The 14,095-nt window shown below is 39.2% G+C and overlaps 1 protein-coding gene across 3 annotated transcripts in view; it reads left to right on the forward strand.

Annotated features, from left to right (window-relative positions):
* The window catches only part of DPH5 (diphthamide biosynthesis 5), a 50,722-nt gene that overhangs the window by 2,705 nt on the left and 33,922 nt on the right, over nt 1-14,095 (forward strand). For all 3 annotated transcript variants that reach the window (XM_058178742.1, XM_058178740.1, XM_058178741.1), the window contains exons 2-4: nt 758-943; nt 2,443-2,567; nt 6,845-6,953. In XM_058178742.1, the coding sequence (XP_058034725.1) occupies nt 809-943; nt 2,443-2,567; nt 6,845-6,953 (369 nt within the window). In that variant the 5' untranslated portion in view covers nt 758-808. The remainder of the gene's footprint in view (nt 1-757; nt 944-2,442; nt 2,568-6,844; nt 6,954-14,095) is intronic.

The following is a 14,095-nucleotide window of genomic DNA, read 5'->3' on the forward strand; positions in this document are numbered from 1 at the left end:
TTCCAAGAACTTTAGCAGTAATTTTTTCTACTATGTTTGAACTACAGGTAGTCCTCGACTTATGACCACAATTGAGCCAAAAATTTGTGGTGCTAAGTAAGACAGTTGTTAAATTAATTTTGCCCCACTTTATGAACTCCCTTGCCACCATTGTTAACTGAATCACTGCAGTTATTAACATGGTTGTTATGTGAATCTGCCTTCCCCATTGACTTTGCTTGTCACAAGATTGCAAAAGATGATCACATGACCCTGAGACACTACAATTGTCATAAATATGATACAATTGCCAAGTCTCTGATTTTTAATCATGTGACCATGGGCAGCAGTGAAATCTAAATTTCTTTCCTACCGGTTCTGTGGATGTGGCTTGGTGGGCACCCTGCACGCACAGAGTACAAAACACATTACTTCCTTGTTAAAACCAGGAAGTAACGACAACTGTGAGGGTGGGCGGAGCCTCAGACCAGGATCGCTACCGGTTCTCCGAACCCTCCGCCACAATCGCTGCCGGATTGGGCGATCCGGTCCAAACCGGGAGCATTTCACCTCTGACCACGGGGATGTTGCAATGGTTGTGTGAAAAATAGTCATAAGTCACTTTTTTCAATGCCACTGTAACTTTGAATGTCACTAAATGAATTGTTGTAACTTGAGGACTACCTGTATAGAATTTCTCAAACTTCCAATGTTCTATTACCTACCATTAAGCTTTAATATTTGATTTTCATGGTATTTTTGTCTGTTTCATTGACAGGTGTAAAAATCCTCCATATTGAAGCATTTCTTGGTTGTTGTTTTTAAAAAAATGCTTTACTTGATTGGTCTTGGACTTGGAGATGCCAAAGATATTACAGTAAAAGGGCTGGAAATAATAAAGCAGTGTAGCAGAGTATATTTGGAAGCCTACACTTCTATCCTAACTGTTGGAAAAGAAGCACTGGTATGTGAATATAGGCAGGGAGAAGTGTAAAATAATATCAGAGCAATGAAAACTGTATTCTGATCCCTAATCTGGTGTGAAATGTTCTATATAATATTGCATCTACTGGTAGTTACTATATCTTAATTTAGTCCACACATAATGGGATTACCTCTGTGAAGGAAAGTTAGAATATAGACACAAACAGGCAATGAACATAAAAGCTTTATAAATTAGAGTTTGGTTTGGTGATCATATGTGGACTTAAATAATTCTGAGCCAAAGAGTTTGAACGTTTGGCATCGGATTATCATGACCCTTTAGAATTAGAATGAGAATTAGAATTCTTCATTGGCCAAGTGTGATTAGACACACAAGGAATTTGTCTCCGGTGCATAAGCTCTCAGTGTACATAAAACAATAGTGATAGATCGTTATCATAGTCATTGTAAAAACTCATTCATCATAAAACATTAGATACAACACTTAGTGATAATCATGGATACTAAATAAGCAATCAATATAAATCATACTAGGAAACTAAGTAAACAATATAAATCATAAGATGCAAGCAACAAAGTTATAGTCATAAGGAGATAGGGAATAGGGAAGATGAGAATAATGATGGTAATATTGCCTTTATAGATAGTTTGACGGAGTTGTGAGAATTTGTTGTTCAGCAGAGTGATAGCATGGGGTAAAAACTTGTCCTTGTGTCTAGTTATTCTGACGTACAGTGCCCCATAGAGTCAATTTAATGATGAAAGTATAAGTTCTGACTGGTAAAAGATAGACTTGACATTGAAATTGGATGCCCAGTTTCCACACCCCTATTTGTCCCCAACCCATAAGATTGGAAACACAATAGGCCAATTATATGTATGTTTATAGCATTTAAGAATTCAAGAGCTAAGTCATAAGGAGGACAGCTTGGCTTTGGCCTAATAGGGTGTGAATACTAAGTAATGTGATTTGTTAACTTAACACAAGAGGCAAAGCCACCCATTGGTAATGTTTGCAATCCACCATTCTTCTAAATAAGCCATATAGCCCTCATCCCTGCTTGAAAGTACCCAAAGCTCCCTGACATTGTGCTACTACAATTGGTCAGGGGCTGACTGAAGGCTTGGCAGTGTGATTTCTTCCAGAATTAAGATAGCATCACTTACGATGTTTCTCTAAGTCTTCAAGTGGACTTAGTGCCCCTGAAACTGTGAAAGTAATTTGAAAATTAAACATGCTGCCCCAGTCCAGAAAGACATGAAAAGGTCAGACCCATGTGCTGTCCTCATTGGCTGAAAATAATATTTAAAAAGAATGTGTGCCCATCTTCCATGCTCAACCACCCAAAAATTGGGTGCCCCAATACTTGGAACAGTTTCTTAAGCATCCACACTATCTCATCCTAATCTGCTTTGTAGGATAGCTGTGACAGTATCATAGTGCCATTTTTTTTTTAATGTCACCTTAGATTCCTTTAGAACAAATAAGCTACAGATATAACCTTTTTCTTTTTCTAGGAAGATTTCTATGGTAAAGAGCTGATCCTTGCTGACAGAGATATCGTAGAGCAAGATGCTGATAGTATCCTGAAAGATGCACATCAAACTGATGTGGCTTTTCTTGTAGTTGGCGATCCTTTTGGGTAAGAAAAGAAAACTCCGAATAAAGTCCCACAACCTATGGTTTCAAATGTACCTCTAGTTTGATTACACCGAAAAAAGTAGCTTCCAATCTATTATATGTTTGCTTCAGAATCTCTTCTGCAACTTCCTGCCTAACTTTCATAGCTTCCCCGATTAACATTTTAATTGTACATTGGTGGAAGCTAGCATCAGAATTTAAAAATAGGCTCTAAAATGGATTTTGAGGCTCACCTTGTTTAAGAATAATGTTATTTATTTACCATATAATGTGTACAGTGTGTGATCATAATGAGCTATGTGGGAATCTTGTTAATTATCAGATTTAGTACAAGATCCTGGAAAGAGAAGAAAATTCATAAAGAAGTGAATAGAAATTATAGGAAAAGCATGCTCCCAATTTCTTAGCCCTGATGCAATCAGACCTGCCAAGATGACCACCTGTGTTGCATCTTTAAATAGGAATACAGACTAATTTGCATGATGTATTATAATACCTTGCTCATCAGTGGTGAATTAAATTGATTATCAATGTCTTGTTTTCCTTTTAAAAAAACACTATTTTTCGCACAGGCTATTCTTTACTGGTTTCTCAAGAGATTCAGTAAGGCTTGTTCAGACTACTTTGTTAATTTTCATGTTGCATCTACAACCCATATGTTGGCTTTTAAACTTAATGCTGCACTACAAGTTGCACAATCTATCCATACTGTAGATAGACATCTGGATCATTACAAATCAATTTGACTTATTAAGTGTTCTAGCTACATTTCTACTGTAGTTGGACTCCTTCCTTTCTCCGGAACACTTCATTCCTAGCCCTAGCTATTCGAGCCTCATCAATCTACAGTGTAGAAAGGAAAGCAGCTTTTGTTTCCAGCTGGGGCTTTAAAATTAATATTGCCCTTTTGATGAGAGTGTTGGGAAAATGTAATTGTCACGGACATCATCTGAGAGATTCCTGCTGGGAAAAAAATATATGCATATACATAAACGGGGATTGATGTACATCCTTAGCAACATGAAAGGGATATTTTCTTGCTTTCTTCCTGCCTTTTATAAACAAATGGCACTTACAGATGATACCAACCATGGAGAATTGATATAATTACGGTACCCTACTCAAAGCGGTGACATTATTAAAGGTGTCTTACTTGAATCTTTGTGCTGAAACACGATGAAAAGAGCTCTGTTTGATCATTCAAATGTTTCCATATAAATAATTCAAATACAAACTTCACACCGAGTTTATTTTCAAACTTCGCTACGGGTAAATCTCAGATTTTTAAATGTTTATAAGTTTTTGGTGCTCTGGCATTCTGACAATTAAAGATTAATCTGGATAAAATTTATTAATCCAATAAAAATAATCTGTATAGAGCTTGAAGATCTGGGGATCGTCCTGTCTGCACACAAATGTTAATTTAGTCCTGAAAAAAACTGCTTTGCTGCAAAATATTGATTGTGAATCTTTAGATATTCTTGGACTTGTAGGCCAACAAAGTAGGCAATGATGATGCAGCCTGGATTAATCTTATCTATCAGTTATGGATTTTCTGATTAATCATATGCTAGTTATCTCCATAGAGATAGAGTGCTGCAATTCCCTTTACTTGGAGTTGCCTCTGAATAATACATTAGAAAACAAACAAGCACAATGTTTAGATTCTGACGGAGATAGTTTGAAGATAGTCAAAAGTCTGAAAAATGCAACTGGCAGTCTTGTTACAATTGCATTGGCTATCAGTTGCATTTTTAAGCCTGGCTCAGATGCTGATAATTAAAATATTTTAATGATTTTAAAATTTACTCAGTTTGGAATGAAGTTGACTAGAGCAAGAAAGCTTAGCCCTTCTCTATTGTGGTTACTATGTGCCCTAGTTCCCAATCAATTGTCTACTTAAACTTGGTTTTCCTATCGTGAAAACTGTGGCCTTTTTTATTATTTAAAATGAGTGCTAAGGGTAAAATTTCATTTCTACAAGCTGCTTAGAATCTTTCTGGTTTCAGATGCCTAGTTAATGTTATAATTACAATATCCTTTGCTGTTCCATAACTATTGCATTTGTCATATTATTCCTATCACACTCTAAAATCTAGTTACAAAAAATGTAACTAGATTTTACATACGTGAAAAAAAATGTACATATGTGGGTAACATTATTCTGAGTGCAAAGGTTGCTATATTATGCAACGTGTGGTCGGAGCAATCAAACAGAACCTCAAAAAAAAAAAATGATAGAAGGTTTAGTCTCAGCAAATCTTGGACGCACCTCAATGGGAATTAAGCATCCGTGCCAGAAAGTGGATTGCTTAATCACTCTTTTCAGCCAGATGCTCTTTCTTTTCCCTCTTTCTCTTCCATCCAATAAGCAGCATTAAACTAAGATTCCTTGGGGAAATGGGAGCAGCTGAAGCCATTGTTGAAGTTTGGCCGCCTTATTAAATTAATTTCTACATTTGGTTGGATAATACACTAAATGTGATTGATGCATGTTTGATTAGGAGCTTCTGCAGAGTTAGAGCTCTGAGCAGTCAGTAGCTCCAAGAACATCTCTTTATCAATGTCCGGTTTTGCATTCAAACACCTTAATTCTTGTTGACCAAGTACTTCTAGCCTACTCATCTTGGTATCTGAATGGTAGGCCATATTAATTCTAATGAATAACTTTTTTTTCAGCGGTACATTTATCAGTGTTTATAGGGAGCTGCTGCTCTTTTAACTAAAGCCTCTGACAGCCTTAATTTGCATGTTTTCTGTACGCCTTACTGCACTTCTCTTGATTTCTTGCAATCTTTTGTTTTCTAAATCCCTCAGAAGAGATCTTTCTTTAAGCTAGATGTTTGCCTGGCACACTCAGTGGAAATCCAGTACTTGTGAGGGGCTACCATTCACTTTCCCTGAAGTCTTCTTGAATAACAAATGTGAATGTATCAGAAAACAAGCATTTTGCATACTATTGCAAGTACAGAGCATGCATACCAAGTTTCTCATCTGCAATTAAATGAAGCTCCGGTTTGCACAGTAATTAAAAGGGAGCATTGGAGTTATGCCAGAGTTGCTCTTTGTGCCGAGTTGCTGCTTGCCAGCTAACAGATGTCTTGCAGTTTTCTAAAAGAGACAAAGAAGTGGAACACCTAAATTTTCAGATGCAATTATTTATTAAAGTTAAAATGCAAACGACTGAAATTTTTAGCTTTGTAGTACAGTATGTCAACTAGCTTTGGTACAGAGTTCCTTGGAGTTTGTTTTTTTGTTTTTTCCAGATTTAGGTGGTTGAGTTCTATGCGGATTTTCATCTTTCTTGCTGCTTCACTGAGGGCTATCTGAAAGCTTATACTTCTCAAGCGTACATATGTGAACCCCAAATTTACAATATGGTTTTGCAACTTTCTTAGCCTTTGACTACGTAAACGGGGGGGGGGGGGAGGAGAGAGAAGGAGTGAAAATGTGGCAGGAAAAAAACTTCTTGATTTTGTTTCTATTTCAACTGCATTACATGAAATAAATAGATTGAATTAATTCCATTAATGATACTGAATGATTCCTGAATTTCCTGACAGAACAATCAACGAATGAAACAGCTTGCCTTCAGAAGTTGTGTGTGCTTCATCACTGGAGACTTTCAAGAAGAGACTAGACAGCCACTTGTTAGAAATGGTATAGGGTCTCCTACTTGAGCAGGAGGGGGTTGAACTAGGTGACTTATAAGCAGTGGTGAAATCCAAATTTTTTTACTACCAGCTCTGTGGGCGTAGCTTGGTGGGTGTGGTGGTATTTGCCGGTTCTCCAAACTACTCAAAATTTCCACTACCGGTTCTCCAGAACCTGCTGGATTTCACCCCTGCCTATAAGGTCCCTTCCAACTCTGTTATTCTGTATTTACAGTTCAGGAGAACAATTATTTCTTAGACTTACTGATTGCATATGTTAATCTTCATTTTGGGATAATTATCATCCCATCTCCATATTGTACAAGGTGCCATGAGGTCTGAAGGTGTGTAGATTAGCAGCAGGCCGTGGGTTGCAATCAAACAAACAATGGTGCTTGAGGAACAGGAACAGAACTAGGATGTTTGGAAATGGGTGTAAACAACATAAACAAAATTCTGCATTTGAATTGGAAAATAAGAATTTGGATAGCTTTATATTTTGGAAAAGATTATTAGGGAAGATAATATTTTGGTTATTGCTGTTACTACATAATTGCAGTGCTGCAGAAAATTATCCAATAGGCTGCCATGTTTTATAACTCAACTTATTTTTTTTTTATTGTAGGGCAACTACACATAGTGACCTTGTTCTCCGGGCTGTGAAGCTGGGAATTCCCTACAGAGTGGTCCACAATGCTTCCATATTGAATGCTGTTGGCTGTTGTGGTCTGCAGGTATATTTCTTGAGTGCAGGTATTCTGTTCTTAAGGAAACCACAACTTTGTCTTTTCTTTATAAGGAAGGTTGCAGAAAGCAGGGGGTAATAGGCCATTAACCTATGAGAAACAGCTGTGACAGTTGTGCACTTTCTGGGCTTCTGTTTCAGAATCAGTTGTGATCCTCCCTCCCTCCTTCTCTTCCTTTTTCCCCCTTTTCCTCAAAGTACTGTAAAATAACATATTCCAGGTAGTCCTCAACTTACAACTGGTTACTTAGCAACCATTTAAAGTGATGATGGATCTTCCAAAAGCTACTTAAGACCTGGTTCCAGAGTGCTGATGGCTACACAACCCACCCACCCCCATGGAATGACACAACCATTCAGGGCACTTGGCAGCTGCTTCATCTTTACAGTTGGTTGAGCGTTCCAAGGTCACATGACCATAATTTTTGACATCTTTTTCAGTTTCTTTTTCAGCTGGTTTCTGAAAAAAACGCCCATAGGAATAATTATTTGCTTAATAGCTGTGGCATTCACTTCCCAATCGCAACATTAACTTAACAACCACCACAAAAAAGTTACAAAATTAGATCTGGTCATATGGGTTCTTTGACTTAACAATCATCATGGTTTAGGATGGAGATTTCAAGCTCCATTACAGTCGTAAGTTGAGGACTACCTGTATAACTGAACTTCTAAATCAGGGGTTTCAAACTCGAATTCCCTGAAGGCCGCATCAGGATTGGGTTTGTCCTCGTGGGGCCAGGGTTGGTGTGGCTGGGGTGGGTGTGGCTAGAATAGTGTCACTCTTGTTGGGGTGCCTGTGGCGACCTGAGCACCCTGTCAGCCAAAACCAGCTCCTGAGCTCCGTTTTCGGCTGTAATGTACTCGTGCAGCCCTCCCAAGCTCCGTTTTTGCTAGCAGAGGTTGCAGGACGCCATTGCAGCTGAAAACGGATTTCGGGAGCCTGATTTGGCTGGCAGCGGCACGGCAGGCCGGTCCTTCATTGTTTCCAGGGAGGCCCTGTGGGCCAGATCTAAGTACCCCATGGCCAGATTCGCCCCATGGGCCTTGAGTTTGACATCTCTGTCCTAAATAGTAAAGTCTTCCTCTTTACCCCCTAATGAATAAGATAAGACAAGAATAGATGGTTCTTTTCCCATAGACCTTGAGAATAAAACCCCTAATCTAAAAGTCATGATCCTAATTTTGGATCAGTGTAATTTTTCCCTTGTTTTATGTCTATTTTATATACTTTTCTATGATACAGTATATATTGCTACTAACACTTCCTTTTTCACTGGACTGAGCAGACTTATTATCAGAACTATGAATGGATACCTCTGATAAGGGGACCATATAAGGTAGCCCTTGACTTACGATCACAACTAGGATCAGAATTTTTGTTGCTAAGCAAGGGGGTTGTTAAGTGTCTTGTGCCTGATTTTATAACTTTTGCCACAGTAACTAATGTTGCTGTTAAGTGTACAACACAGTTGCGTGAATCTGGCTCCCCCCAATGACTTAGTCAGAAGTCAGCTGGGAAAACAGCAAACAGCAATCACATGACTCTGGGACACTGCAATCAACATAAGTTCATGCCCATTGTGATTGTGTGATCACAGGGATTTGGCAACAGTTGCAAGTGCGAGGACCAGTTGTAAGTCATTTTTTTCCAATGTTGTTGTAACTCTGAATGGTTACTAAATGAATGATTGTATGTCGAGGACTACTGGTGCTTCAGATCCAAAACGGAAAAGGTGCCTGAGGGGGACATGAATGCATATATACTGCTATATTTAGTGATTCTTTAAAGAAATGTCATCTCTTTATATTAAGGGCTTGCCCATAGAACACGCACACTCATTCTGAGGCATCTTGATATGCCTTGTCAAGGATAGTCAGTTTATGCTCATCATCCCAGATTTGATGAAAAGTATCCCAATCTGGTGAAAGGGACACAGTGGCTCAGGGGCTAGGACGTTGAGCTTGTCGATCGAAAGGTCGGCAGCTCGGCGGTTCGAATCCCTAGTGCTGCCGTGTAACGGGGTGAGCTCCCGTTACTTGTCCCAGCTTCTGCCAACCTAGCTGTTTCGAAAGTACATAAAAATGCAAGTAGAAAAAATAGGGACCACCTTAGGTGGGAAGGTAACAGCGTTCCGTGCGCCTTTGGCGTTGAGTCATGCCGGCCACATGACCACGGAGACATCTTCGGACAGCGCTGGCTCTTCGGCTTTGAAACGGAGATGAGCACCGCCCCCTAGAGTCGGCAACGACTAGCACATATGTGCGAGGGGAACCTTTACCTTTTACCTATCCCAATCTGGTGCCTTTGGAATGTTTTCCCATACAGGTAATCCTTAATTTACAATCAATTGCTTAGTGGCTGTTCAAAATTACAACGGAACCCCCCAAACAACCTCCCACATTTTGAGTGCTGGACAACCAGCCCATATTTATGTGGTTCGCGGCACATACCACAGTCACATGACCAAAATTTATGATTTATTTTTTTTGTTGAAAAGTGGCGCTTATTTCCAATTGTGACAAAAATGCCCTAAAGCGACAGTCATTAATCTCTTAATGACTGGATTCACTTAACAATCATGGTGATTTATTTAAAGACCATTGCAGAAAATGTCGCAAAATCAGGTCATTTACATAATCACCTGCTTCACGACCATCATGACTTGCGACCATAATCAGCAGGCTCCAATAGGGTCATAAGTCAAGGACTATTTGTAGTCCTATAGTACAGTGATGGTGAACCTTTTCGGCACCAAGTGCCCAAACCGGAACGCACGCATGTGTGTACACCAGAGCACCGGAAACCCAAAGACCAGCTGGTCAGAGTGCACATGCGCACCAGCCAGCTCATGTTCGGTTTTCCAGCGTTCCGGCACGCATGAAGACCAGCTAGCCGCACTGGAAACCAGAAGACCAGCTGGTGATGGTGCGCATGCCCACAGAGAGGGATCTGTGTGACACCTCTGGCCATCACGGATATAGTAAATATGGTTATGGCTCTTAAGTGGTAGAAAACTGATGCAGCTATTAGAATCTAGATAATGATGGGAAAAAAGACTAGCACCTTAAAAAAAGAACTTTACTGAGTGAAATAGTTCAGAGCTCCCTGACCTTTCCGGCTTTGCCGACTGACGGGGGGGAGAAGGGGGAGAGGAAATAGTTCCACACCTATGGCCGGCAAGTGCGCACCCGTGCAGCTCCGTTTACACAAATGGAACTCACATGCAAGCGCTCGCCCACTGTTTGTGGAAGTGCTTGCCCGCCATTTCCATAGCCCGGTTGCATACACCTCACGGCCTACTAGTGGGCTGCAGCCCAGTGGTTGGGGACCCCTGAAATAATTGACTGCTTTAGCACTGGAAATAATTCTTTCACATATTCTGGTGTAATCCTTTTAGGGCTTTCCTTAAAGTAGGATATCTAGAACAATGGCATTCAGCATCTGATCTGCTTTCCTGGTGATAAAAAAGGGAAATCCAGGTGTTCCTTTATGTAGCTGCAAAACAAGGATTTTCAAGTCCGGATTTAGGTATGAAAGCCAGTTTGGGTGACTTTTGGCCAGCCACTTTCAGCCCAACTCACCTTACAGAATTGTTGTGTGGAAAATAGAAGGAGGAAGGCTTGTTGGATATATTCTCCTCTTCGTGTTATTTGTAAAAAATAATAACAAAGGTAGGATAGAAATAAATAAGGGCCCAAATTTTAGGAGATTGAAAAACATCCCAAGATTTTGGCAGTTCCCCCTAGATTGCCATGTTATATTAAAATTTCACAAATTCTGTCAATCTTTGCAAGATTAAAAGATAATAAGTTACAATTTACCAATGTATATGAACTTTGCAAGTATGGATGCAAAAATAGATCAGTATTTTCCAAACTGTTCCTTTTTTCATTGAAATTACTAATTGCGTTCTCATTTATTTTATCATTACCCTATAAAGTCAATATAAATTGCAAAATAGTTTACAATTTTATAAACAAATCCCTCATTTATTGGCCAGCAGCTCAGGATAAAGGAGGGGGGAACCCTTTGATCTGTGCCTATTGCTTAATTTATTGATGAAATTGTCAAAATCGTAGCAAAGTTTGTAATTAAAACAGCTTTTAAATTGGATTAAAAAAAATTAGTCAGAAAGGTCTTACTTCTAATGGCAAACTCAAGATGCCTGTTGTTTGTATAAGTCTTGGCTTTTTAAAATTGCACTTGGCCAATGAACTAGATTAGAATAGAATATATTCTATTCTATTCTATTCTACCCTACCCTACCCTACCCTATCCTTCCCTACCGTACTCTACCGCACTTTACCGTACTCTACCCTACCCTGCTTTTATTAATTTTACAAATAACTCAAGGTAGTGAATATATCCAATACACCTTCTTCCTCCTATTTTCCCCACAACAACAACCCTGTGAGGTGGATTGGGCTGAGAGAGAGTATCTGGCCCAACGTCACCCAGCTGGGGTTTACATATCTAAGCCAGGACTTAAACTCATGATCTCCCGCTTTGTAGCCTGGTGCCTTAACTACGAGACCAAACTGGCTCTCCTTAATCTTATTTTGCAGCATGTTAATTTAAATCCCATCATTTCAGACCTTTGACCATTTTGGCTGGGGATTAAGAGAGCGGGAGTTCAAGAAAACCTGGAGAACCATGTGTTCCTCACTCCCATCTTTTTTGCACTTCCCAAAACAAGAGCTCATGCTTGTGTGCGCCTGTATTGAAGACTGATCTTGATGCAGAGGTTCATACTTCAGTAATGAAAAACAGGAAACACCTTTGCCTTAAAAAAAAAAAGCTTACAGAGCGTGCACTGAAGCCGATGATGTAATTCTGCCTTGTTGGAGAACAGCAGATGTCTAAGCAAATGACATTTGGAGTTCCAATTTAACAGTTTTGCCAGCATGATTGGGGGAAGCCAGTTTGAAGTCAGTTGCACAGGAGCTATAGGGGAAAAAAAGCATGCCTTGTGTTTCATGAGTACTTGAGAGTGGCAGCTATTACAGCTAGTCCTCACTTAATGACAGGTTCATTTAGCAACCATTTGAAGTTGTGATGGAGCCTTCAAAATGGATTTATGACCTAATTCCAGAGTTCTGACAGCCACACACTCCCTGTTTTGCATTTTCTGCTGTTTTGGGAATTTGTTTCCAGCCCATTGGATAAAATGAATTTGTTTAACAATTGCTGCAAAAATAATTGTAAAAATCAAGGTTTGGTGATATGGTGATCCATTTAACGACTGTCTTGACATTCAAGCATAATTCTGGGCTCAAATACAGTTGTAAGTCAAGAACTACATGTACGCAAAAACAAAAAAGTGTCTTATATACTGAAGAACATGCTGCAGTATATATCCTTATGGTTGACAATTACAGCCCTTTCAAACGAGACGGGGTGAACAGATTTTAATCTCATGACTTTCTGTCATTATCTATGCAAAATAACATTTTAAAAAAAGGCTTTGGTATTATAGAGTTGAGGTCAGGGAGTTGATAGCTTTGAACTAGCAAAAGAAAACCACGTTTTAATTCCTTCATACATGTACCGCTTGTGGATTAAAAGACCAAGTTAAAGTTATGCACGCTGTACAAAGCTGAAAAGATACCTTGCTGGTAATTCTCATTTGATTCTCTGTTCATTCACTTAAATGTATCAAGAAAAGTTTAGTGTAGTTCTTCCTCTGTGAGTTCACATTCATTTATTTTTATAGGAGATCTCATTCAAAAGTTCAACTCTCTGCTTTGGATATAATGAAACATCCTAGCAACATTTTCATATAATCACTCATCTATATCATTTAGGTAGTTAGGGGCTTCCAGTGATCTGATTAGATGGGGATGATGGGGTTTCTACTTGTCAATATTTTACAATAATCCAGTGTGGTGGGGATGGTTTAGACTCAGGCACAATTGGAAGCATCTGATCTCTTTGAAGGGCAGATAGGAGGATCTGCTTCCATCTCTTTCTCTGCAGCAGATTGACAATTATTTGTGTGTTTGTTCCCAAATACTTAGAAACTGAATCAGATTGTTGGAAACCTCTGCTTATTTATGGAATGATAAAGGTCTTGTTTTTGTGATCCCTAATCAGGGGTTTGATTAATTTAGATAGAATTCCCATGCTGGGAAACAACAACAAACTAGATAATTAAAAACTAAAGTATCTAGATTGTTGTTGTTCCCCAGCATGGGAATTCTGGGAATTGAAGTCCACAGCTGCCAAGGTTAAGAGACATTTTTTTTGACCCTCACTGAAAATGGGAACCATGAATACTCAAAGATGACCTGGAGAAATGCACTGACTGTTCTTACAGCTGAATGCAGCAACCATGCTGGGAAAGGATGCAGCAAAAATAGACACTTGGTTTTGAAAAGGTTACTTCATGATTTCTCTCAAGTATTGCATTATGGCATGTGAATAAGCATCCTTTTTTTTTCCATTTCTTGTTTTAAAATGTCTGCAGAATTGAGAAGGGCATGGTTATTTCTGAAAACTTTTTTTATAGCTGTTATGGAGTGAGATTTGGGCTTAAATAATCATGGTTAAGAGACCACAACACGGTTTAATTTCTACATGAGAACAGATGCTGGTCCTAGCAATGACAGCCCTGTATTGGTGCTCTTTTTCTCTTCTACGAAACGTTTATCTGCATTAACTTATGATTGCAAAGGTGTAGAGTCTGTATCAGTGTTATCCAAACTTGGCCACTTTAAGATAAGTGGGACAACTCCCAGAATTCCCCTGTGAGTGAGCTGGCTGGGGAATACTGAAAGTTAAAATTCACACATCTTAAAAACTGCCAAGTTTGAAAAAAAAAATAGGTCTAATGCTCAGGGCTCTCTCAGTTGTTTGGAATGCTCATCGCCCCTTGAGATTTCTGTATCATCCCAAATGGATTGTGATATTGACTCACATGATACAGTAGCAAGCATGAAACTGCCTTCTGCTATCCTGGCCCGGCGTCCTCTTTTTTATCTTTCAACATATTATCACTCCCTTTGTTCCATTCCTCACTGGGCAGCTTGAAGAAATCAAAATTGCTTGTAAAGATGCAGGAATGTAGAAGTATATGAGGGTTGTTTCATCATAGTAAATGCAGTGGTGGGTTGCTACCAGTTCGCCCT

Source organism: Ahaetulla prasina, chromosome 3 (assembly GCF_028640845.1).
Source record: "Ahaetulla prasina isolate Xishuangbanna chromosome 3, ASM2864084v1, whole genome shotgun sequence".
In the NCBI taxonomy this organism is placed as follows: domain Eukaryota; kingdom Metazoa; phylum Chordata; class Lepidosauria; order Squamata; family Colubridae; genus Ahaetulla; species Ahaetulla prasina.